The sequence below is a fragment of the Lissotriton vulgaris genome, chromosome 6, assembly GCF_964263255.1.
Source record: "Lissotriton vulgaris chromosome 6, aLisVul1.2, whole genome shotgun sequence".
Taxonomy (NCBI): Eukaryota; Metazoa; Chordata; class Amphibia; order Caudata; family Salamandridae; genus Lissotriton; species Lissotriton vulgaris.
Genome location: NC_141694.1, coordinates 1,219,553,509 through 1,219,577,912, shown reverse-complemented (window position 1 = coordinate 1,219,577,912; position 24,404 = coordinate 1,219,553,509). Strand labels below are relative to the sequence as shown.

The 24,404-nt window shown below is 53.0% G+C and overlaps 1 protein-coding gene across 2 annotated transcripts in view; it reads right to left on the bottom strand.

Moving 5' to 3' along the window:
• The window catches only part of SNX9 (sorting nexin 9), a 798,250-nt gene that overhangs the window by 37,486 nt on the left and 736,360 nt on the right, over positions 1-24,404 (bottom strand). For both annotated transcript variants that reach the window (XM_086927315.1, XM_086927314.1), the window contains one exon: positions 21,854-21,968. In XM_086927315.1, the coding sequence (XP_086783441.1) occupies positions 21,854-21,968 (115 nt within the window). The remainder of the gene's footprint in view (positions 1-21,853; positions 21,969-24,404) is intronic.

Sequence of the window (24,404 nt, the reverse complement as noted above, 5' to 3'; positions counted from 1 at the left end):
AAGTGAGGACAAGATTGAGGTAGCACTGAGCAATAATGAAAGGGGAAGGTGAAAACAAATGTTGTAAACCTTTCAAAAATCTATTTACAATAGGGGATTTGAAGAGGGATAGATAACTGGCCAGGCAAACGCAGAATAGCTGAAATAGTAGAAAGATAGCCCTTGAGAGTCTCCAGAGCAGAGCCCTGTGGGCAAGAGAAAGAATGAAGAGAAGAACCTGAGAAAGGGGGGCAGAAAGGGGATCGATCTGTCTTTCTGTAACCATGCCACAAATTCTCTCCAACAGCAGGCATATGCCATCTTGGTGGAGGGACGCCGGCCACCCAAGATAATGTTGCAGACTTCGGGAGTAAGGTTGAAAGTTGTCAACTGTCGCCGCTCAATCTCCACGCAAGAAGGCGAAGAGTGGACCGGTTTGGGTGGAGGACCCTATCCTTGTGGCGCATCAGAAGCTCCTCCTAAAGGGGCAGCCTGGTTGAGGGACCAATGGCCATGCTTAAAAGTTTGGGATACCAGACTATGTGCCCAGTTTGGAGCTACAAGGATGACTTGGGCCCAGTTGTTCCTGATCTTCTTGAGAACTCTAGCAAGGAGTGGTATGGGTGGAAAGGCATCAGGAGGCCAGATCTCCACTTGAGATTAAACTCAGAGCGAGAGGTACCTTGGAGAACTCCATCACACGGAACTGCTGACTTTTTGCTTTCGTGTCAGTGCTTAACAGGTCTAACCAAGGCTCTCTCCACTGCAGAAAGAGATCTTGCACCACCACTGGATGGTGACGCATTCGTAAGCAGCTTGGCGTCTTCGGCTGAGTTCATCCGACCTGGCGTTCAGAGAGCCCGACAGGTGTTGAACCACCAGGGGTATGCCTTGATGTTCCAGCCATGTCGAGAGACACAGGGCATCTTGACAAAGGGTCCACGACCCCACACCACCCAATTTGTTGCAGTACCACATGACAGTGATATTGTCAATGAACACCTGTACTAGCATTCCTTTTGATGAAGGGTAGAAATGCTTTCAATGCCAGTCGGATCTCCCAGCGCTCCAACAGGCTTATGTGGAATCCGGAATCTGCCGGAGACCAGAGGCCTCTGATGCCCACCTCTCCTAAACGGCCACCTAATCCCAGGAATGACGCATCAAATCTGGCAGCGGAAGGGAGAGGAATCTGCCACTGACCCAATCACGGCTTGTTAACCACCACTGCAGTTCTTTTGCAGTTCCCTCAGAGATTGGGACCATGTCGGAGAGATTCCCCTTATGCTGAGCCCGCTGGAACTTCGGGTCCCACTGCAGGGCCTACAAAAAAGAGGTTTCTATTAATTTTAAAGTCTGCTCACGGGGGCGTGGCCAAGATGGCGGGGTGAGCGGACGCTTTTTCCCGCAGCTCCTCCGGCCCGACTAGGCCCGAGCCCTTTTTCGTTAGCTTCTCTCCCCCCGCTGAAGCTTAGCGGCTGAGAGATGGGCGGCGGAGATCCTGGGGCACACATTGATGCTACTTTGGCCCCGATCGCCCCGGAGGAAGCGCGCTAAAAGACCGATTGCCGGACGGAGGAGAGCCTTGGAGGCGGAGCAGAGCGGGGCGCTGTCCGGATGCCTCGGCTGGGGCCTGGTGCTGATGTCTAGCGATCAGGAGTGAAGCTCGCCCCGGTGCTCGACGGGGATCGTTGGAGGGGCAACGGATGTGTGACTTCACTGAGCGAGGACACTGCCGTGTGATCGTGGTGGTGCTTGGACTTGCGGTGGTGTCCTCTCATGTGGTACGGGCCCCGGCCCCGTGGCCAGTTGGCGACAATGCTTAAGATCGGAACCAGGTCTACCGTTTCCCCTCTCTAGCTGGGCGGCCCTGGATAGAACTTTCCTCTGTATACCTGGCTCTTAGAGTGACCCTGGTGGCATCGCCGGGCCTGGTCGATCTGCCCGGCCCTACCCGACCGCCATCTTGTCTTCACGGCGACGGTGACGCAGCCCTCCTTCAGTGTTGCTTGCAGTCGTCTCCTACACCTTTGCTTTTGCGCAGCTCTTCCCTCCGGCGGGGCGCACCAGCCGGGGTTCCCCTAGCGGGGGTCCCTGTTGAAATCTTGGCTGGGCGCCGACCGGCTCTCTGTGACTTGACTGGCCCGCCATTTTTTCACCTGTGGCGTGGGTCCCCTATCTGGCCGGGAGTTAATTGTTGAGGGACTCTACCGAACGTTGGAAGCTCATCGAGGGCCGAGCCTACTGCAGGTGGCCGTGCCAGTGTTCCTGCTTCAGTTGAGTGCGGCAGCGTACGGGACACGAATGACCGGGAAAGGAGGATCGAGGAAGGGGGACCGCACCCTGCCAGAAATGCTTAGCAGGGCCCAGCAACAGCAAGACAGGGCGCAACCGTCCCCGGGCTATTCCCGGGCCGCAGCGGACCCGACCGGGGGTGAGCCCCCCGTCACGAGGTCCTTCATGGAGGAACTGTTCAGCTCGCTTAAAGCAGACTTCCAGACGCTGAAGCAGGAGGTGGCCAGTGAAGTATGCGAGGTCCGCAGGGAGGTGGAGGGCCTCGGTGAGCGGATGGAAACGGTGGAGGCGGCGGCCCAACGTCGGGACGACGAGATTGTCCATTTGCAACAGGACGTTCTCCGTCTCAGGGAGCAACATGTTGAACTCCAAGCCCATAACGAGGACCTGGAGAACTGGTCGAGGAGGAATAATATACGGGTACGGGGTGTACCGTCTGCAGATGAGGGGACAGACCTGGTGGGCTACCTGCAGGACTTGTTCCGGGAAATTCTGGGAGAGGCCGCGGACTTCCCGATCCGCATCGACAGGGCCCACAGAGTCGGCCGACAGCGACAGTTGGCGGCACCTCCGCCGGACATCTTGGCCTACCTCCCTGACTTTCCGGTGAAGGAGCGCATCATGTCCGAGGCCCGCAGGAAACAACCGTTGACATTCCGAGAGCGACCTGTGGCGCTGTATCAGGATCTGTCTGCCATCACATTGCAGAAGCGCAGGTCCTTCAAGATTGCAACCGACTTCCTGCGCGAGCAAGAGACACCGTACTCCTGGGGCCATCCCTTTCGCCTGATATTCCGTTGGAATGGGGTGCTGCATCAGCTGCGCTCCTTGCAGGATGTTTGCGGCGTCTTGGGGCTCACGGCTACTGAAGAGGATGGAGCAACTCCGACCTGGAGGCGCTCGGATAGAAGAGGACGACGGCGGTCGGCGAGAAGGAGATCGGCGGCGAGCGCTGGGCGGCCTGACTCGCCCACCATAGAGCGGACATGGCCAGTGCCCTGAGGGAAGCGGCCAGGGACTCGGCCGCCTCGAACGGTGTGGCCTTGACGGCCTAAACTCACTCCGGGGGGAGATGGACATAGCTTCTACAGTGCCAGGTTCGGGGTCGGGGGAGGGTCGGGGGGGAGCGGGGGAAGCGAGTGGCCGGACGTCCACTTTTGATATTTTCTGCAGACTTGTCCGTTTCGGGACTTGACTGGGACAATGGGTTGTTTGTGTTTGTGTTTGAGTTGGACTTTGGCTAGTTGCCATTGGTTCGTTTGGGTTGGGAAGGAACCGTCCGATGTTTCCTGTGTTCACGCTTGGTCCATTTTTGCCTGTCCTGCGCTGCTGCCCTGCGCCCCTCCCCCTCCGGCTGCCTGCCCGCGACTTAGAGTCTCCGGACTCTGGGAGATATGTCGTCCCTGAAAGTGGTGACCCTTAATGTTAAGGGTCTGAATAACCCCGTAAAGCGCAGGGCGATATTGTCTCTCCAGGAGGGGACACAAGCTGATATTTGCCTTCTGCAAGAAACCCATTTGCTGCCCCGTGACTGTCATAGAATGCGCTCTGCCAGGTTTCCCACCCAGTTTTTTTCCTCTGCTGCGTCCAAGACTGCGGGGGTGGCTATTCTGCTAGCGAGCTCCTTCAAGGGGGAGGTGTTGTATAAATTTGCTGAACAGAAGGGGAGGCTTTTGGCATACCGCCTCCGCTTGGGGGGCACGTCGTTTACTATTGGCTCCTTATATAGTCCGAATGACCATCAAGAAAGATTCTTAGATTCGGTACTGGTGGATGTCACTGCCTCACCCGATCTTCATGTTATCCTGGGGGGTGACTTAAATATAGTCTTCGATTCTGCATTAGATAGGTCAGCGCAGCGATTCCCGCAGACTGGGGAACTCTCCCAATCCGGGAAGGCCCGAATCACCGACATGGATTTGCATGACCTTTGGCGCACTTTCCACCCTACAGATAGAGATTACTCCTATTATTCACATGCGCACCGGACCTACGCACGGTTGGACTACTTTTTGGTTAGTGGACCGATGCGTGCCGCTGCTACGGCGGCGGACATTGGGGTCCTGACACTGTCTGATCATGCACCAGTAGTGGGTACGTTTGCGTGGCCGGCGACCTCCCCCTCCCGAGGGGTGTGGCGCCTTAGGGACACTCTCCTGCACAAAAAAAAGGTTGTAAAACATATTGAGGAGGCAATACGGGACTACCAGGCACACAATAGCAACTCAGACACCTCATTGGCGACACAGTGGGCGGCGCTGAAGGCGGTCCTCAGAAGGGAATTCATCTCCATCTCCTCGGCAGAAAACAGGGAACGTCAGCGGAAGAGGGAGGAGCTGACTTCCCAGGTCCGGGAGCTAGAGCAGGTCCACCGCCGGACGGGCGCCCCAAGGGCTTGGAGGCAGTTGAAGGCTGCCAGGAAGCTCCTGTCGGCGCTGGACATGGACAGGGCGGAATACGCAGCATTACGTCTGAAACATGCATTTTACACAGGGGGGGATAGGTGTGGCAAACTCTTGGCACACAGGCTCCGGGTCGCGCAGCAGCGTAATGTAGTGAAGGAACTCTTGGGTACGGACGGGGTGGCTGTTTCTGGTGATGCGGCGGTCGCGGAGACTTTTTGTAGTTTCTATGAGGCGCTGTACACCTGGGAGCCCCCCTCGTCGCAAGAAGCCGTGGAATATCTGGAGTCAGTGACCCTTCCGGCGCTAGACCCCGCTCAGGCGGAATATCTTGAGCGCGATATCCACGTTGAGGAGGTGATCTCCGCGATAGCCAGACTTAAACACGGGAAAGCCCCGGGCCCAGACGGTTACACGTCCCTGTTTTACAAAACCTTTTGCCCGGTGGTGGCCCCTATCCTCACCCAGCTGTTTAATTCCTTCTCTGAATCAGGAGCCATCCCACCGGATCTCCTAAGAGCGACGGTCTCGGTGATCCCGAAGCCTGGGAAGGATCGGGCCTTATGTGGCTCATATAGGCCCATCTCACTCCTGAATGTTGACCTCAAGTTGTACACGGGGATCCTGGCATCCAGGCTGGCCCTACACCTCCCGGGTCTGGTCGAGGCCGACCAGGCTGGCTTTGTACCCGGCAGACAGACTGTCGACAATACTAAGCGAGTGACGCACATTTTGGAGAAGGCTTCGCGGATCCCGGGCGAGCGGATGTTGCTGGCGGTGGATGCCGAGAAAGCCTTCGACAGGGTACACTGGCCTTACCTCGAGCAGGTGCTCAAGAAACTGGGCATCGGTGATAAATTCTGCTCGATGGTTTTCAATTGTTACAGGAACCCTTCAGCGACGGTGAGGGTCAATGGGTGCAGCTCCCGTAGTTTTGCAATCGAGCGCGGCACTCGACAGGGGTACCCACTTTCCCCGCTCCTCTTTGCTCTTTACATGTAGCCGTTTGCCCAGAGGATCCGCCAAAACCCGGATGCAATCGGGGTCAAGATGGGGCAGTACGTTCACACGATCAGTCTTTACGCGGATGATGTCCTGCTGACCCTGGACGATCCCAGGAGATTCCTTCCCGCCTGCAACCGCGAGTTGGATGCCTTTTCTCACGTGGCTGGTTTCAAAATGAACAAGGGTAAGTCTGTGGCCCTAGATGTGTCTTTGGCTGCGGATACTAGACGGGACCTCCAGCGGCTCTTTCCCATGCAGTGGTCATCTTCTCTGGTTCCATACCTGGGGATTCTGCTGGCGCCGACGTTGCCAGAGATGGTAACGGCTAACTACACCTCTCTTAGTAAGAAGATCAAGGAGCAGCTTGGCCGCTGGAGCAAGGGCCTGTTGTCTTGGCTTGGCAGGATTGCGGCGGTCAAGATGACGGTTCTGCCCCAAATCCTATACCTTTTCCGAGCCTTGCCGCTCCAGCCTCCAGTGGGTTGGATCAGGCAGACGCAGGCTGACATCGCACGCTTTGTCTGGCAGGGCCGCAAGCCGCGGATGAAGAGGGTTCTCTCCACGCTTGCCCCGGAAGCGGGGGGCCTTGGTATTCCGGATCTCCAGAAATATTTTCAGGCGGCGCAGCTGCGCTACCTTGTGGAATGGAGCAGGTGGGAGTCCGATAAGCACTGGCTCTTTCAGGACCAGGCGGTAGCAGGGCGTACCCTCCAGGAAGTTCCATTCTTGCGCCGAGTTCACCGTCCCCCCAACCTTTACGCCTCCTTTGTCACGCGGGTTCCCCTGAGGGTGTGGGACACAGTTTGCGAGGTTCGGGAACTTACCACGTTCCCCTCGCCATTTACGCCCATAGCGAGTAATCCTGATTTCACCCCCGGGATGGAGCCGGGCGCTTTCTCCCATTGGAGGGCGGCGGGCTGTCGGGCGCTCTTTCAGATTTATGGTTCGAAGGGGGTGGTCCCCTTTCAGAATCTTCAACAGGAGTTCCACCTGCCGGAGTCGGATAGACTGCGATATATGCAGGTCCGGCACTGGGCGCTTCAACCCCAGGTGCGGGACACAGCTGATCGTCAGATAACACCATACGAGCGGTGGCTGGTGACCCGCGCCTCCGATGCTAAACTGATCACTGATCTCTACAAGTTCTTACAGCCCCCTCCGTTTCACTACTACAATCCGGGCAGGGAACGATGGCACAGGGAATTAGGTAGGACACTTAGCCATAAGGAGTGGGACCAGATTGCACACCGTGCGAGATACTCAGCTTATTACACTGGCCTCACAGACATTCACCAAGGTGTCCACATACTGGTATTACACCCCTGAGAGACTGCATGAGATGAAAAGGCATATTGAGAAGGGGTGCTGGAGAGGTTGTGGTCAGGTGGGGACCCTTTCACATATTCTTTGGGATTGTCCCTTATTGGCTGCCTATTGGAAGGAGGTTCTTGATGGGGTGGATTTGCATTTTGAAATCGAACTACCACGCTTTCCAGCGTATGTCTTGCTGGGCCTTCCTAATGGCCTGATGTACTCGCTGAAGTCCCGCAGGGGCAGGCAAATCGCGATAGCGCTGGGCTCAGCTGTTCAGAACATCCTAATCCACTGGCGCACCACCACGGTCCCCTCCATCACTGGCTGGTTGCACAGGCTCTGGCATGTGCTGGGTATGGAAAAATTGTCACTTACGGTAGCGGGGGAGATAGACCAATTCGAGGAGCTGTGGCAACCCTTTCGTGCGCTTTTAACTACGGAATTTAGGGAACTCACCTGTCCGAGGTACCTCAGGCTTCTAAGGTTGACGCCACCGGTGACTCCAGCAGACTAAGAGGGATAGCGGGGCTGGGTTCATGGAGGGGGGGGGTGCGGTGAGGGGGCAGGTAGTATTATCAGCAGTACATTGGACGGGGAGGGGTGGGGGGGAGTTGGGGTACGTTGGGGTGTTGGGGGGGGGGTTATAGGGGATGGTGGGTTGGGTTTCCTGGTGTTACTGTTTATTATTCTTTGCTCAGACTGATGGTGTTGACTATGCCCAAATTGAAGATGTTGCTTATATTTAGCTCCTTGCAATTGCTGTTGCCTGCCTTTCCACAGCAGAGCAGTCCACCGCCGCACTCGTGGTATCATGCTCATTTTCTTCACTTTAATGTATGTAACCCTAACCTCCTGTTCCCTCTCCCTATGTTTTTTGTCTTAATAAAATGCTTTAAACCTAAAGTCTGCTCACATTTGGGCTAATGTTTTAAATCGACAACATACAAAGCTATTCTAGCATGAAAATACCTTTGGAAATCGATCGGGCCAACAATAGCTCTAGGATCAATTAATATATCAGAATTATTCTACACGGTGGCTTGTGAATGTAGGAATAAGTTCGAGCCCAGTTGAACAAGTTACTTACCTTCGGTAACGATATATCTGTAAGAAACAGTAGTTAGTATCACATTCCTTACCTTAGAATATCCCCAGGCGTCAGACTGGATCCGCAAATTTTTGCGTAGCAGTACCCTTGCGCGTCGGTAGGCGTCGTCTGCGGCTCCGCGTCCGGCGTCGTGGGTACCGTGATGACGTTGTCGGAGTACTTAGACGCCGCCTCCGCGTGCTGACGTCAGTTCTTAGTCACAGCTTATCCGCGCCCAAAACGCAGAGCCATGTCAAAAACTAACACTGGTGCCATTGAAACTAGGGCCCTGAAAGGGGATGACCTTAACCCTAGATATCGGTTCGCAGAACAGGGAGGATGGGTGGGGCGGTAAGGAATCTAATACTAACTACTGTTCTTACAGATATATCGTTACCGAAGGTAAGTAACTTGTTCATCTGAAAGAAACAGGTTAGTATTAGATTCCTTACCTTAGAATAGATACCCCAGCAATACCAACCCCGGTGGTGGGTCTGCAAACCAATAATCACACCAGAAAGTCATCGCTCCGGACTTGGCTGTCCAGGGAGTATGTCTTGCGAACGTGTGCAGTGAGGCCAACGTAGCTGCCTGACCAATGTCCTGCAAGGGGACTTCCTGACCCAGGGGGCAGTGGTAGCCGCCATGGCCCGAGTGGAATTGGCCCTTAGCCCAACAGGAGGCTCCTTAATTGCCAAGGAGGAACAAGCCTTGATACACAAGACGACCCACCGAGAGATCAACAAAGAGTTGGTCATCCACCCGGAACTGGGGTGTGCGATCCAAATAGAATGAGAGCGCACGTTTTGGGTCCAGACGGTGGAGCCGCTCTTCCTCCTTTGAGGGATGCGGAGGCGGAAAGAAGGTGGGCAAGGTGATAGACTGCCCAATGTGGAAAGGCGTGACAACCTTGGGCAGGAAAGAGGGTCTTATCCGCAACACAACCTTGTCCGGATGGACAGAAAGGAAAGAAGGATTAGAGGAAAGAGCCTGAAGCTCACTCACTCTCCTGGCAGAGGTGATGGCAAACAGGAAAGCAGTCTACAAAGTAAGAAGGCGGATAGGACAGTTGTGAAGTGGCTCAAAGGGAGCGCACATCAGTAAGAACCAGGTTACAGTCCCACTGAGGCATCACAAAGGGAACAGGTGGAAACGTGTGGGTGATGCCTTTCAGAAAGCGATTTACAATAGGGGACTTGAACAAAGACGGTTGATCAGGCAGCCTCAGAAAGGCCGAAAGGGCAGAAAGGTAGCCCTTGATAGTGCCCAGAGCAGAGCCCTGCTGGGCAAGAGAAAGAAGGAAGAGAAGAACCTCAGAAAGAGGGGCAGAGAGAGGATCCACAGCCTTTGCTGTGCACCATGCCACAAATCTGTTCCACCTGCAGGCGAATACCGACTTAGTGGAGGGATGCCTGGCTGCCAGAATGATATCACAAACTTCAGGAGGCAAGTCAAATGGCCTCAACTGTCGCCGCTCAATCTCCAAGCATGGAGGTGGAGACTGGACAGGTTCGGGTGGAGGACTGTCCCCTGTTGCTGCGACAGAAGGTCCTCCTTAAAGAGGCAGACGAACCGGGGTATCGACTGACATACTGAGTAGCTCGGGACACAGTACCTTCGTGCCCAGTCCGGAGCCACAAGGATGACTTGGGCCCGGTCGCGTTTGATCTTCTTTAGCACTCTGGGCAGAAGTTGTATAGGCGGAAATGCGTACAACGGACCGCAACTCCACTCGCGACGAAAAGCGTCTCCGAGCAAGTGCCGCCTTGGAAATTCCAATGCGCAGAACTGATGACATTGCGGGATCTCTTCGGTGGCGAATAGATCTAACCAAGGCTCTCCCCACTGCTGAAAGAGGCCTTGCGCCACGTCCGAGTTCAGACGCCATTCGTGATCCATCATGCACCGGCGGTTGAGTTTGTCCGCCCTGGCGTTCAGAGAACCTGCCAGGTGTTGAACCACCAGGGTTACACCCTGATGTCCAACCACTGCCAGAGGCGCAGAGCCCTCGCCCTGTTTGTTGCAGTAGCACATGGCGGTGGTGTTGTCCGTGAACACTTGCACTACACTCCCCCGGACAGAGGGGAGGAATGCCTTCAGTACTAGACTAATCGCCCGTAGCTCCAAAAGGTTGATATGGAGCTGGGACTACACCGGAGACCAGAGGCCTCTGATCTCCGGCTCTCCCATGTGGCCTCCCCAGCCCTGGAGGGACGCGTCCGTCACAACTACGTGCTATAGTTGGGGAAGGGAGAGGGATCTGCCGCTGACCCAGTCGCGGTCCGTGCACCACCACTGCAGCTGTCTCGCAGGGCCCTCCGAGATCAGGACATGGTCGGACAGGTTGCCCTGATGCTGGGCCCACTGAAACTTCAGGTCCCACTGCAGAACCCGCATCCGCCACCTGGCGTGATGCACCAAAAGGATGCAGGAGGCCATCAGCCCCAGAAGCCGCAGCGTCAACTTGACCGCGACTCGGCATAACACTTAAAGATCGGAATCAGAGCCTGAATATCCCGAACCTGCTGCTCAGGAGGATAAACCCGAAACTGCACCGAGTCCAGAGCCGCTCCGATGAAGAGGAGCTTCTGAGAGGGACACAGGTGCGACTTCGGCACATTGATGGAGAACCCCAGCAGGTGCAGGAGGTCGGCCGTAGTCTGGAGGTGGCTGACGACTGTCTGGGGCGAGCCCGCCTTCAACAACCAGTCGTCGAGGTAGGGGAAGACTGAAACCCCTAACCTGCGCAGATGAGCTGCGACCACCACCATCACTTTCGTGAACACCCGTGGGGCGCTGGTAAGGCCGAAGGGGAGCACGGTAAATTGAAAGTGCTCGTGGCCTACAGTGAACCGCAGGTAACGCCGGCAGGACGGGGATATGAAAATAAGCGTCCTGCAAGTCCAACGCTACCATCCAGTCTCCTGGGTCCAGGGCAGCTAAGACCTACGCCAGTGTCAGCATTTTGAACTTCTCCTTCCGGAGGAAGCCGTTGACGTTCCGTAGGTCCAAGATAGGGCGTAGGCCCCCTTTGCCCTTCTTGGGTACCAGAAAGTAGTGGGAGTAGCAACCATACCCTACTTCTGGCCCAGGAACGCGCTCGATGGCCCCCTTGACCAAGAGGGCCGTAACTTTCTCCTGCAGAAGCCGCAGATGATCCCCTGATACGCGGTGGTATTGCGGTGGCATGGCTTGAGGGGTCGTCTCAAAGGGGAGGGAGTAGCCCCTTCGGACGATTTGCAGCACCCACCTGTCCCATGTGACAGTGCGCCAGTGGGAGTGGTGATGGATAACCCTGCCCCCCACTGGCGTCACATGGGCCTGAAAGCACAAACTAGGAGGGTTTTGAGGTGGATGCTGCGGGGGAAGGTGTGGACTGGCCTCGCCGTTGTCCCCGACCGCCTCCACGGCGATTTCCACGGACGCCACCGCGTTGGATGTTAGTCTGCGGTGCGTGACTGGCAGCACGTGTGGGGGCGCCCCTTCCTTGGCCACAAAAGGAGTGAAAGGCACCCGTTTGCTGGTGCGGGGCAGAGAGGCCCAAGGACTTGGCCGTAGCCCTGGAGTCCTTAAAGCGCTCAAGCGCATGGTCTGCCTTATCGCCAAACAGACGACTGTCGACTCCCGGAGCTATGAAGCTCCGACGCCGCGACCGGTCCCTCGACCTCCGTCCGGACCGGGACCTCTCACGGCGCAGGGCCGACTGCCGGAGCTCGAGCCGCTTGCGGGACCGCTCCCGCCTAGCCTTTGAGGTTAAGGCCCGACAGTCGGAGCAGGTCTTGTCGTCATGATCGACGCCGAGAAAGTGGAGGCACCGACGGTGAGGGTCGGTGACCGACATCAGTCGGTCGCAGTCCTCACAAGGCTTAAACCTGGCATCCCTATCGGCACCGATCGGAGTCGAAGACTCGTAGAAATGATCAAAAAGATCTCAAAAAAGTTAGTCAAAAAGTGACTAAGGTACCACTTTTTCCGGATCTGCGCTGCTGGGGCTGAAAAAAGAAGAACTTACGTTAGCACGCGGAGGCGGCGTCAAAGTATTCCGACGATGTCATCACGGCGCCCACGACGAACGCGGAGCCGCAGACAACGCCTACCGGCGCGCAAGGGCACTGCTACGCAAAAATCTCCGGATCCAGTCTGACGCCTGGGGATATTCTAAGGTAAGGAATCTAATACTAACCTGTTTCATTCAGATTTCTAATATTGCGCTTTCATAAAGTTATCATGCAGAGGAGGATAAGGTTGTGAGGGTTTCTTACCTATTTGTATCTCATTTATATGATACAAGAGCTGACATAATTATTGTGTGCATGCCGCTCTTTTCAGCCAACCAGCAGGTTTCAGGTTTGAGTATTATGCTAAATGTGTAGGTGATGCGCTGAGTAATTTGATTCTAATTCAGTAGGCGCAGGCACCCGCAGGAAGCCAGATGCTTTTGTGGCATAAAGCTATATTGTTGCTATTCTGGGGTGTGTTCCTCCCCAAATGTATAACTTCCGTAAAAGATCAATTCTTCAGAGTTATGTTCAAGATATTGTCAGGCGGAGGAGGCCAAAGACCTAATTAAACTTGGGCGCCATCACCATCTTTACTGTTTGAATCCTGCCTCACAGGGAGGGTTGAATTTCTTTTCTAAGTTGGAAGTCTCAGTTCATTTGGTCAGTCAAAATCATAAGGTTGCCTGTTATTATAATGGGGGAGATTTCTGCTTAAAAATATGCACAGGTAGTCAAGCTTGTGAGACACTATGTGAATGGGAATTTTGTGATCACATTTATTGCGGTCCAGGCAGTTATGGGCATAACCTTGCATGATCTTTAATTTGCCTGCTGCTGTTTGGTAGATTGAGATATGCCCTAGGCTTGTCTGACTGCAATCACTAGGAGCTCAAGCATCAGCAAAAACAGTAATTGGGACTGGCGGCATCCCTGCCTAGTGCCCCCGTGAATGTGAACTGCATCTGAAATAAAGCTGTTACAACTCACTACTGCTGTAGGGTTGCTGTTCAGGCATCTGACCATGGGAAGAAAAGTTTGTCCACTGCCCATCTGGTCTATCGAGTAAGTAAGTAAACCTACTCTACCCTGCTGAAAGCTGTGGCAGGCACCTATGGAGAGGGCCAGTCTTTGTCCTGGATTGTATTTGGACAACCAGAGTAGGTGCAGAAGGCTTTTAAGATGGTTTTGTGAGGACCTTCCAGGAACAGAGCCCACTTGATTTTTATGAACTAGGGCTGGGCTGACCCTCTAAAGCCTTTGAGCCAGGATCTTACTGTCATGGTTGAGGAGCAAAATTGATCTGTAATCAGAACAGAGAAGTAGGTCTCTGCCTGGCTCTGAGATAGTTTGAATGAGGCTCTAGTAAATTCTGCATATGTCCTCTGTGTAACTAGCATTTCTTTGTAGGACTTCCTGAGTAGAGGGAAGAAATGTGGGGCCATCATCAAGAAAAGTTTGATGAGAAAGCCATCCTCCCCTGAGGCCTTCCCCATAAGTAGAGGTTTGAGGTCCTTGGCATGAGGCATCAGTTATTTTGCCTTCTAGCATCTGTCTTAGTTCGGCAGGGAGTTGTTTGTAGATCTTTTAGGAATTTGCCAGTGCTCAAATAGAAGGCACCAATTCCTTGTTTATCTCAAAAGGATAAGTAAGTAATATGCCTCCTGAGGCGTATACTCCTGGTGAACAAGTTACTTACCTTCAGTAACGATATATCTGTAAGAAACATTAGTTAGTATTAGATTCCTTACCTTAGAATATCCCCAGGCGTCAGTCTGGATCCGGAAACTTTTGCGTAGCAGTACCCCTGCGCGTCGGTAGGCGTCGTCTTCAGGCGTCCCCTGCGGCTCCGCGTCCGTCGTTGGCGTCGTGCGCCGTGATGACGTCGCTGGAGTATATAGACGCCGCCTCCGCGCGCTGACGTCAGTTCTTTGCACACAGCTTTTCCGGGCCAGAACACGCAGAGCCATGTGAGAACCAACACTGGTGCCATTGAAACTAGGGCCCTGAAAGGGATGTCCTTAACCCTAGGTATCAGTTCGCAGAACGGGGAGGATGGGTGGGTCGGTAAGGAATCTAATACTAACTAATGTTTCTTACAGATATATCGTTACCGAAGGTAAGTAACTTGTTCATCTGAAAGAAACACGTTAGTATTAGATTCCTTACCTTAGAATAGATACCCCAGCAATACCAACCCCGGCGGTGGGTCTGCGAACCAATACATTCCTACACCAGAAAGTCCTGGAGGACAGAACGGCCAAAGACTTGACTGTCCAGGCAGTAGTGCCTCGCAAAGGTGTGCAGCGAGGCCCACATAGCCGCCTGGCAAATGTCCTGCAAGGGGACTCCCCGGCCCAGGGCAGTAGTAGCCGCCGTGGCCCGAGTGGAATGGGCCCTCAGCCCAACAGGAGGCTCCTTCCGAGCCAAAGAGTAGCACGCTTTGATGCACAGAACGACCCACCGAGAGATGGTCCGTTTATGTACCGCCCGTCCCTTCTTCGCACCCACGTAGCCAACAAACAGTTGGTCATCCACCCAGAACTGGCGTGTGCAATCCATATAAAATGAAAGCGCACGTTTTGGGTCCAGACGATGGAGCCGTTCTTCATCCTTTGAAGGATGCGGAGGCGGGAAGAAGGAAGGGACGGTGATGGACTGCCCGATGTGAAAAGCAGAGACAACTTTGGACAGGAAAGAAGGTCTAGTTCTCAGAACCACCTTATCTGGATGAATGGACATGAAAGGAGGTTTGACAGAAACAGCCTGGAGCTCACTCACCCTCCTGGCAGAGGTGATGGCAACCAGGAAGGCCGTCTTTAAGGTCAGGAGACGGAGAGGACAGGAATGAAGTGTCTCAAAGGGAGCACACATCAAGAAGGTTAGAACCAGGTCCAAGTCCCACTGAGGCATCACAAACGGAACAGGTGGATACATGTGTTTGATGCCTTTCAAGAATCTTGTTACAATGGGGGACTTGAACAAAGAAGGCTGATCAGGTAGCCTTAGAAAGGCTGAAAGGGCAGAAAGGTAGCCCTTGATAGTGCCCAGAGCAGAGCCCTGCTGGGCAAGAGAAAGAAGGAAGAGAAGGACCTCAGAAAGAGGGGCAGAGAGAGAATCCACAGCCTTTGCTGTGCACCATGCCACAAGCTTGTTCCACCGGCAGGCGTATACCGATTTCGTGGAGGAACGCCTGGCTGCCAGAATTACATCACAAACTTCAGGAGGCAGGTCAAATGGCCTCAACTGCCGCCGCTCAATCTCCACGCATGGAGGTGGAGGCTGGACAGTTTCAGGTGGAGGACCGTCCCCTGCTGCTGCGACAGAAGGTCCTCCTGAAGGGGCAGGCGGATCGGGGGACCGACTGACATGCTGAGTAGCTCGGGATACCAGTACCTACGAGCCCAGTCCGGAGCCACAAGGATGACTTGGGCCCGGTCGCGCCTGATCTTCTTCAGCACTCTGGGCAGAAGTGGTATAGGCGGAAAGGCGTATAACAGACCGCAACTCCACTTGCGCTGAAAGGCGTCGCCGTGCGAGTGCCGTCTTGGAAACTCCAACGCGCAGAACTGATGACATTGCGCGTTCTCTTCGGTGGCGAATAGATCTAACCAAGGCTCTCCCCATTGCCAAAAGAGGCCTTGCGCCACGTCCGAGTTCAGGCGCCATTCGTGATCCATCGAGCACCGACGGCTGAGTTCGTCCGCCCTGGTGTTCAGAGAACCTGCCAGGTGTTGAACCGTCAGAGTCACGCCCTGACGTTCCAGCCATTGCCAGAGGCGCAGAGCCTCCTGGCAGAGGGTCCACGACCCCACCCCGCCCTGTTTGTTGCATACCACATGGCGGTGGTGTTGTCCGTGAACACCTGCACTACACTCCCGTTGACAAAGGGGAGGAACGCTTTCAGTGCCAAACGAATCGCCCGCAGCTCCAGCAGGTTTATATGGAGCCGGGACTCCGCCGGAGACCAGATGCCTCTGATCTCTGCCTCTCCCAAGTGGCCTCCGCAGCCCTGGAGGGACGCGTCCGTCACAACAACGTGCTCCGGTTGGGGAAGGGAGAGGGATCTGCCTCTGACCCAATCGCGGTCCGTAAGCCACCACTGCAGTTGTCTCGCAGTGCCCTCTGAGATCAAGACGTGGTCGGACAGGTTGCCCTGATGCTGGGCCCACTGAAACTTCAGGTCCCACTGCAGGACCCGCATACGCCACAGGGCGTGATGCACCAGAAGGATGCAGGAAGCCATCAGCCCCAGCAGCCGCAGCGCCAACCTGACCGAAACCCGGGAGAACGGCTGGAAGATGGGAATCAAAGCCTGTATATCCTGGATTCGCCGTTCCGGAGGATAGACCCGAAACTGCGCCGAGTCGAGAACCGCTCCGATGAAAAGGAGCTTTTGAGAGGGGCACAGGTGTGATTTCGGCACATTGATGGAGAACCCCAGCTGGTGCAGGAGATCTGCCGTCATCTGAAGGTGGCTGACGACTGTCTGGGGCGAGCCCGCCTTCAACAACCAGTCGTCTAGATAGGGGAAGACTGAGACCCCCAATCTGCGCAGATGAGCTGCAACCACCGCCATCACTTTGGTGAACACCCGTGGGGCGCTTGTAAGGCCGAAGGGGAGCACGATAAACTGAAAATGCTCGAGGCCTGCTGTGAACCGCAGGTAACGCCGGTGGGCCGGCAGGACGGGGATGTGAAAGTACGCATCCTGCAAGTCCAACGCTACCATCCGGTCTTGTGGGTCTAGAGCAGCCAAGACCTGAGCCAAAGTCAACATCTTGAACTTCTCCTTCCGGAGGAAGCTGTTGACGTTCCTTAGATCCAAGATAGGACGTAGGCCCCCTTTGTCCTTCTTGGGTACCAGAAAGTAGTGGGAATAGCAACCACGTCCTACTTCTGGCCCAGGAACGCGCTCGATGGCCCCCTTGGCCAAGAGGGCCGTAACTTCCTCTTTCAGAAGTGCCAAGTGGTCCCCCGACACACGGTGGTTCTGAGGTGGCATGGCTTGAGGGGTTGTCTCGAAGGGGAGGGAGTAGCCCCTTCGGACGAGCTGCAGCAACCACCTGTCCGACGTTATTGTGCGCCAGTGGGAGAGGTGATGGCGAACCCTGCCTCCCACCGGTGTCACATGGGCCTGAAAGCTCGGACTAGGAGGATTTAGAGGCAGATGCTGCGGGGGGAGGTGTGGCCTGACCTCGCCGCTGTCCCCGACCGCCACCACGGCGGTTTCCACGGCCGCCACCGCGTTGATAATTCTGTTGCGGCGCGTGGCTGGCAACACGTGTGGGACCGCCCCTTCCTTGGCCACGAAAGGAGCGAAACGAACCCGTTTGCTGGCGCTGGGTCGAGAGACCTAAGGACTTGGCCGTGACCCTGGAGTCCTTGAAGTGCTCCAGCGCGTGGTCCGCTTTGTCGCCGAACAGGCGACTGCCATCAAACGGCATGTCCATCAAAGCATTCTGGACATCAGCCGAGAAGTTGGCGGATCTCAGCCAGGCGTGGCGACGAATCGCCACCGTCGTGGACATCGCTCTGCCCGGCGAGTCGGTCGTATCAAGACCACACCTGATGGAATATCTTGCTGCATCTCGGCTTTCAATCATAGCCTTGCCGAGCTTAGCCCGTACCTCTGTGGGGCATTCAGGCAGCAGTTTTGCGACCGTGTCCCACAGAGAGTGGGTGTAACGGCCCAAGAGGCACGCGGTGTTACAAGACCGCAGTCCCAGACTCGGGTACGAAAAGACCTTCTTGCCATACTGGTCGTACCTCTTCGATTCCCTGTCGGGCGGGGCCGACGGGAATGCGGTCTGGGAGGTGGAGGCCTGGATCACCAGACTCTCAGGGGTGGGGTGGGCTGACAGAAACTTGGGGTCGTCCGCACACGGACCGTGGCGTCTGGCCACGTTCCTATCAACAGGCGAACCTGAAGCGGGCCTGGACCACGTGCCCAAAAGAACGTCCGTTAAGGCCTCGTTAAACGGCAGCAGTGGCTCCTGTGGGCATGACTGCGGTTTGAGGACCTCGTGAGGATGTTAGTCCTCACGGCCGCGACGGGGAGCTCAAGGTGTAAGGCCTTGGCAGCCCTCATCAACACCACTGAATAGGCAGCCCCCTCCTCCGTAGCCACGGTAGGAGGCGAGACAAAACCAGGGTTGGGGGAGTCATCCAGACCACTGCCGTCACCCAAGTCACCTGTCCAGTCCATGTCATACTGACACTCCCGTGTCAGAGGGTCCTCGGACCCTTCCCACCCCTCTCCGTATTCTACATCCTCACCGTACTCGGAGTCAACGATGTAGACCGGCTCCTCGGGGTTCACAGGCCCCATCGGCGTCGAGCCCGGCGTCGATCGACGCCGGTCCGACTCCGCGTCAGGATTCGGAGAGGGAATGGGGACGGCGCGCCGCACGGGGGCGGCGCCACGGGTTGCCCCGATGGAATCGGCGCCGGAGAGGCCGGTTGACCGGCCGGCGTCGACCCGAGGGCCCCTGCGGCGCCGGGATCGGAGCAGTCGGCGGCGCCGGGGCCGGAGCACCCGACGGCGTCGAGGCAGGGTCACCCGAGCCGCTAGGGCCCCCAGACGGGTTCACAGGGCCCGAAGGCGCCGCGGAACCCGCCCGGAGGAGAAAGAGCCCTCATGGCCACGAGGGACGCCTCAATCTCCTCGGGGTACGCGCCTTGCCCAGGGACCGCAGGGTATGGAGCAGGCCGCGTCGGAGACTCACGCGGAGCCGCGGGGGTGGGGCCACCCGAACCCCCGGCCGTCTCGTGCGAGCGTCGGGGGGAGTCGGGGGTACGATGACGACGCCCCGACTTTTTGTGCTTCCTACCTGAGGAACCAGAAGAATGGTGACGACTCCCGGAGCGTCCGTGACGGCTCCGCGACCGCTCCCTCGATCGCTCCCTCGAACGCTCCCTCGACCTCTGGCCGGACCGGGACCGCTCTAGACGCGGGGCCGACACCCGGAGCTCGAGCAGCTTGCGGGACCGCTCCCGCCTAGCTTTATTAGTCAAGGCCCGGCAGTCGACGCAGGCGTCCACGTCGTGGTCGGGGCCCAGGCACCGGAGGCAGAGTCGGTGATGATCCGTGACCGACATCGTCCGGTCACAGTCGTCACAGTTCTTAAAACCGGGCATCCTACCGGCACCGTAGAAGATTCAGAGATCAAAAAGATCAAAAAACTTGGTCAAAAGACCGGAATACTGCTCTTCGGATCTGTGCTAACTGGCGCGGAAAAAAGAACTGACGTCAGCGCGCGGAGGCGGCGTCTATATACTCCAGCGACGTCATCACGGCGCACGCGCCAACGACGGACGCGGAGCCGCAGACGACGCCTGCAGACGACGCCTACCGACACGCAGGGGTACTGCTATGCAAAAGTTTCCGGATCCAGACTGACGCCTGGGGATATTCTAAGGTAAGGAATCTAATACTAACGTGTTTCTTTCAGATATAGCTAATTTGTACTCCCTATGCTTGAGTTGCACTGCCAGCGGCAGCAGTCCTGCAGCTTTCTCTTTGTGTTCATAGGATCAGCTTTTTATCTGTGTTGGGGCTTTTTCTGCTGACAGAGTGTAAATTGTACTGAGTTTGTATTTCTTTTGGACCAAGCTCCTGAGCTGTGTATCCGAGAGTGTTGGTTAAGGCCAATACATTCTATGAATTGTGCCTTCTGTTTTCTCTTTTCTTCAGGGAGTTTATACTTGGAATTATTAATTCTCCATGTTTTGGTTTTGGACAAAACAATATTCATGTTTAACAACAGGAGGAATGGGGTGTGCCTGAATGTGCTCCGACTTTGATGTCAGAGCTTTGAAGTTTAGGCATCATAACATTGTTTACCAGAAAGTAATCTATTATTTTATGAAGTCCCAAGCACACAAGAAACATAGGTGTTCTCTCTTGCCATTGCATGGTGCAAGCGCCATGAAGGATATGATCAGTCTTCAGGTCTCTCAGGCGGACGAGCTCCTCTTATCCAGATGTCCTGAAAAATCTTTAACAGTGTCAATTTTTATATTCCAGACTTCTAATTATGAGGTTGGAGCATTTAAATTCAGTCAGCAACCTATTATGTTTCAAGAAGAAATACTTTTTTTGAGTACTAGGAGCAAAGATTGATCCTACTATATATGTGTTGCGTTGTTTAATTTCGCCAATACATATCTACTTCTTGGATAGACCGGCCTTTTGAGAATCAGGGCAGGTAGAGGTTTATGGCCAGTAATTGCAACACCATACTTCATTATATGACATGGTGTTCAGAGGTCAATGAACAGCTAGGTAGGCATGCCAGGAGGCATATATCACTTTCCCAAACCAGTCTCACTATTCACCCATCCGATTATTTTTGGGGAAGCTGCGTCTCTTTTGGTAGCGAAGAATTATAACATCTTTTCACGTTTAATATAATGTGAGAGTCCACTGATATTGAGAGACCTAAGAGAGAATTCTCTGGTTCCAATCATTGCTGAAACAGCTGCTTATGAACTCAACCAGTTTCTAGAGTTGCTTAGGGATAGGGGACATGAGCAAAATCTTTGCTAGATGGTTTATCTAAATGAGGGTTGGTTCTATAAGACATGGGGTGGGAATCTATACTTACTGTCACACTGCGTGGTATGAGTGCTTGCTAGCTTTTAAGTGGGAAACAAAACTTTGGGTTGGAGAGTCTGGTAGTGTGTGCCATTGATGCAACTCTGTTTAGATCGAGGTTGGTTGATGGAGGAATGATCTAGTATATGATTAGATGGATACCGATAATGTAAGGGGTGTAAAGACCGATGCCGGGTTACAAGCTGTGAGGTGTCATTCTTTTGTTTTGAAGGGTAACCTCAATTTATCTTGGAGGAGACTTTTCGGTACCAAGTAGCTAATCCAAGTCTGTGGGTCGGCCCTAAGGCCTGAACAGGGTGGCAGGAGGATGGCTCTTTTCAACAGTGAGGTAATTTTACTAAATCTACTTGTCATTTGTCGCAAGCGTCTTATTTACATTGCCACTTCTGTGCGAACTTCTATGAACTATAGGAGTTCATCAGGGACTTAAACCCCTATAGTAATGCCAGCTGTAGTTAAGATCACGGTTACTGGGTTTAAAACAGACCGTATCTTATGACTTTTTTTAAAAGCAGGGGTCTGAGCGCTAGAATTAACAATAGGAATTTCACTTGAATCGTTATTATTCTAAACCTTAATTTAGCTACTGAGTTTAAAGAAGAGGTCTCCAAAACTGAGCAGCAAGGTTTTTTAATTGTAGTGTTCTTTTAACTTCTAATCCTTCAACATGTTGTAGAGCTAGCAGTAACTGGCAAGAAGGTGGTCTTGGTGACAGAATGCACCAATCAAGAATCTTAAATCGTTTTACTTGTAGAAGAATGTTAACTAGTTTGTCGCATCCATTGATGCCACAAAGGAACAGTACCCATTAACAAGCATGGATACTACCAGTTATTTTTGCACACCTAAGCGGAACAAGTTAAGATCCAACATTCTGATATACACTCTGCAATATTTAAATGTCATGTTTTTCACTAACTTTTATTGAGTCAGGCACAATGGAATTATTTGAGGCGTCTTCACCACAGCACTAGGAAATGTTGAAGAGGTAACTTTGAATTAAACATAGAATTTAGACAGAAAATACATGCTGCATCAATCTAACACAAATGACCTTTATCCAGGTACATTTTGTTCGATTTCCTCCAAAATTCCTCATTCACAAGAGAAAATGTTTCCACAACATTTTATTCTTAAAGCTGGTTTGTCTTACCTTGAAGTGCATAAGACATGGTTCCGACACGCTTGATCATGTTCACTTTGTCCTGCGGCGTTATTTTACTCGTGGCCACCAATTTATCACTTTCTTTCACTTTTTCTATCGCTGTCTGGAAAGCACAAACACAAGACTGACTACGAAGTTCAATTCGAACAGCTTCAATATTCAGTAGATGTTCCTCTAAATTCTAAACCAACTAAACAATTATGAAACTACATTTTGAAATGCTGACACGTTGACATCTATTTAGTTTGGAATTGGAAAAAGTTTAATCTTAGCCCAAACTGGGGGGGTCAATGTACAGCAACAGAAAGGGGTGGGGTCACGAGGGACGGCATCATGAAAAGCAATCAGACAGTCAACATATCAATATATTCTTTGAAAACTCTTCCACAAACAAAATGGCAACGAGGAACAATGTGACAGGAAATCTATTCTGGCTTAACTGGTTGCAAAAGATTGCATTTTAAAATGTCTTGTAGGGTTAAGGCACCTGCTGCAGAAAGCTTTGGGTGCCTGGTAAATCTCAAGGAATTATAAAATACCTCTGGTTGTAACTGCCCTTGCTGGAAAGAGGCATGCTTGTCTAGTCACTCTTAACATATAATCCTTGCCAGTAAAGACGATGTGCAACATTTACACCTTCAAAACCTCATTGTTTTATATGACATCCTGTAAATTGATTTCATTTTGGGACCCTCCTTTTTCTTGCCCCTGCTTGAAGAATCACCCCCAAAACAGCAGGTGAAGTGAGTGTCAAAGTATCCAAATACAAAAAATGGAAGGTGCACTCAATGAGAGTCCAAAGGAAAAAAAGTATATTATATATCTTCTTCTTTATTAGTAGTTTTTTTTCACATACAGGCACAGCCAACGCGTTTCGTTCCTTTAACCATGTGGAACTTCGTCAGGGCGAATTGATTTAGTATTGAAATCGGGATCTATACAAACACGACTCGTGGATCGCAAAAAATAGTGGCCTCCAGTAGTTCAAAGGCATGTAACCATTTATATAGAGAAGGTGCACTCAACTGGATACCCCTTTGAGCGTCCAGTGGTGATTCTTATGCTATGCCTCTTAGTCTTCAGGGTTCCGGCGATCTAGGTGGGAAACTGGTTCAAAGTGGGGTAAGTGTCCACAGGCAATCTAATTGTTGCCAAGACGATATCCTGTTGTTCCCCCTAGTGCCAGGCTCCAATGTCGGGTGCTCCAAATTGCTATAGCGTCGACGCTATAGCAATTTGGAGCACCCGACTGCAGGTGCACTGTTGTCATTACCGCGAACACCGAGTTTTATTACGGACCGGTGACCCTTTCCTTTTTGTACTGATGCCGACATTGGAGCCTGGCACTAGGGGGAACAACAGGATATCGTCTTGGCAACAATTAGATTGCCTGTGGACACTTACCCCACTTTGAACCAGTTTCCCACCTAGATCGCCGGAACCCTGAAGACTAAGAGGCATAGCATAAGAATCACCACTGGACGCTCAAAGGGGTATCCAGTTGAGTGCACCTTCTCTATATAAATGGTTACATGCCTTTGAACTTCTGGAGGCCACTATTTTTTGCGATCCACGAGTCGTGTTTGTATAGATCCCGATTTCAATACTAAATCAATTCGCCCTGACGAAGTTCCACATGGTTAAAGGAACGAAACGCGTTGGCTGTGCCTGTATGTGAAAAAAAACTACTAATAAAGAAGAAGATATATAATATACTTTTTTTCCTTTGGACTCTCATTGAGTGCACCTTCCATTTTTTGTATTTGGATCCTTTGACCTTAACACCGATTGGTAGCAGGTGTAGGAAGAAGTTTTGCACCGACCCAAGAACTTAGAAACATAGAACTTGTAGTGCTTGACCTGGTCTGCTGCCTTGACCCTTTCTGGTTTTCTGCTGAGTGTCAAAGTAGTTTTGAAAATGTTGTGACGATTCATCAAACGGCCCCAAAGTTTTTAGCAAAACAAACAACTCTTATCCTATGGAAACTAGGTCCTAACTAGAACTGCCTACTGGCAACCAACAGTAGGAAGATACATACATATATGTTTGTTTCGCAAAGGACGCAGAACTCCAGAGCAGAGTTTTGAAGAATTTTATTTGCAAGTCTCAACCAACGCATTTTAGCTTACAACAGCTTTGATCATCGTGGAACTGCTCACCGCGGAAGTGCGGATCTGTGGACCACGAGTGCGTGGTACCTGGGACTGGTGGTTTTCCTGATGAAGGCTACAGGTATTGGCATGGAGCAAGTTGGAGACATGAATGCCAACCCACTGTGGTAATAGTTTGTGCATGAGACTGTGAGCAACATCAAGACCCACTGGGGTTTTATTTTATTTTGCAGCACTACAAGCACCAGAATGCTCAGAGGCCCGTTGGGGCGGGTCATCTTTGAAAGAAAAATATGCGACTGCATTTCTCGCTGTTGACTCTTTGCCTAGCCTGTGAACAAGGCTGTGGCAGTCCGAAAAGCACCTAGCTGTAAGTTTAGGTATCTTGTCGCTGCTTTGCTCGCTGCACCTTCATGAAAGAAATTTA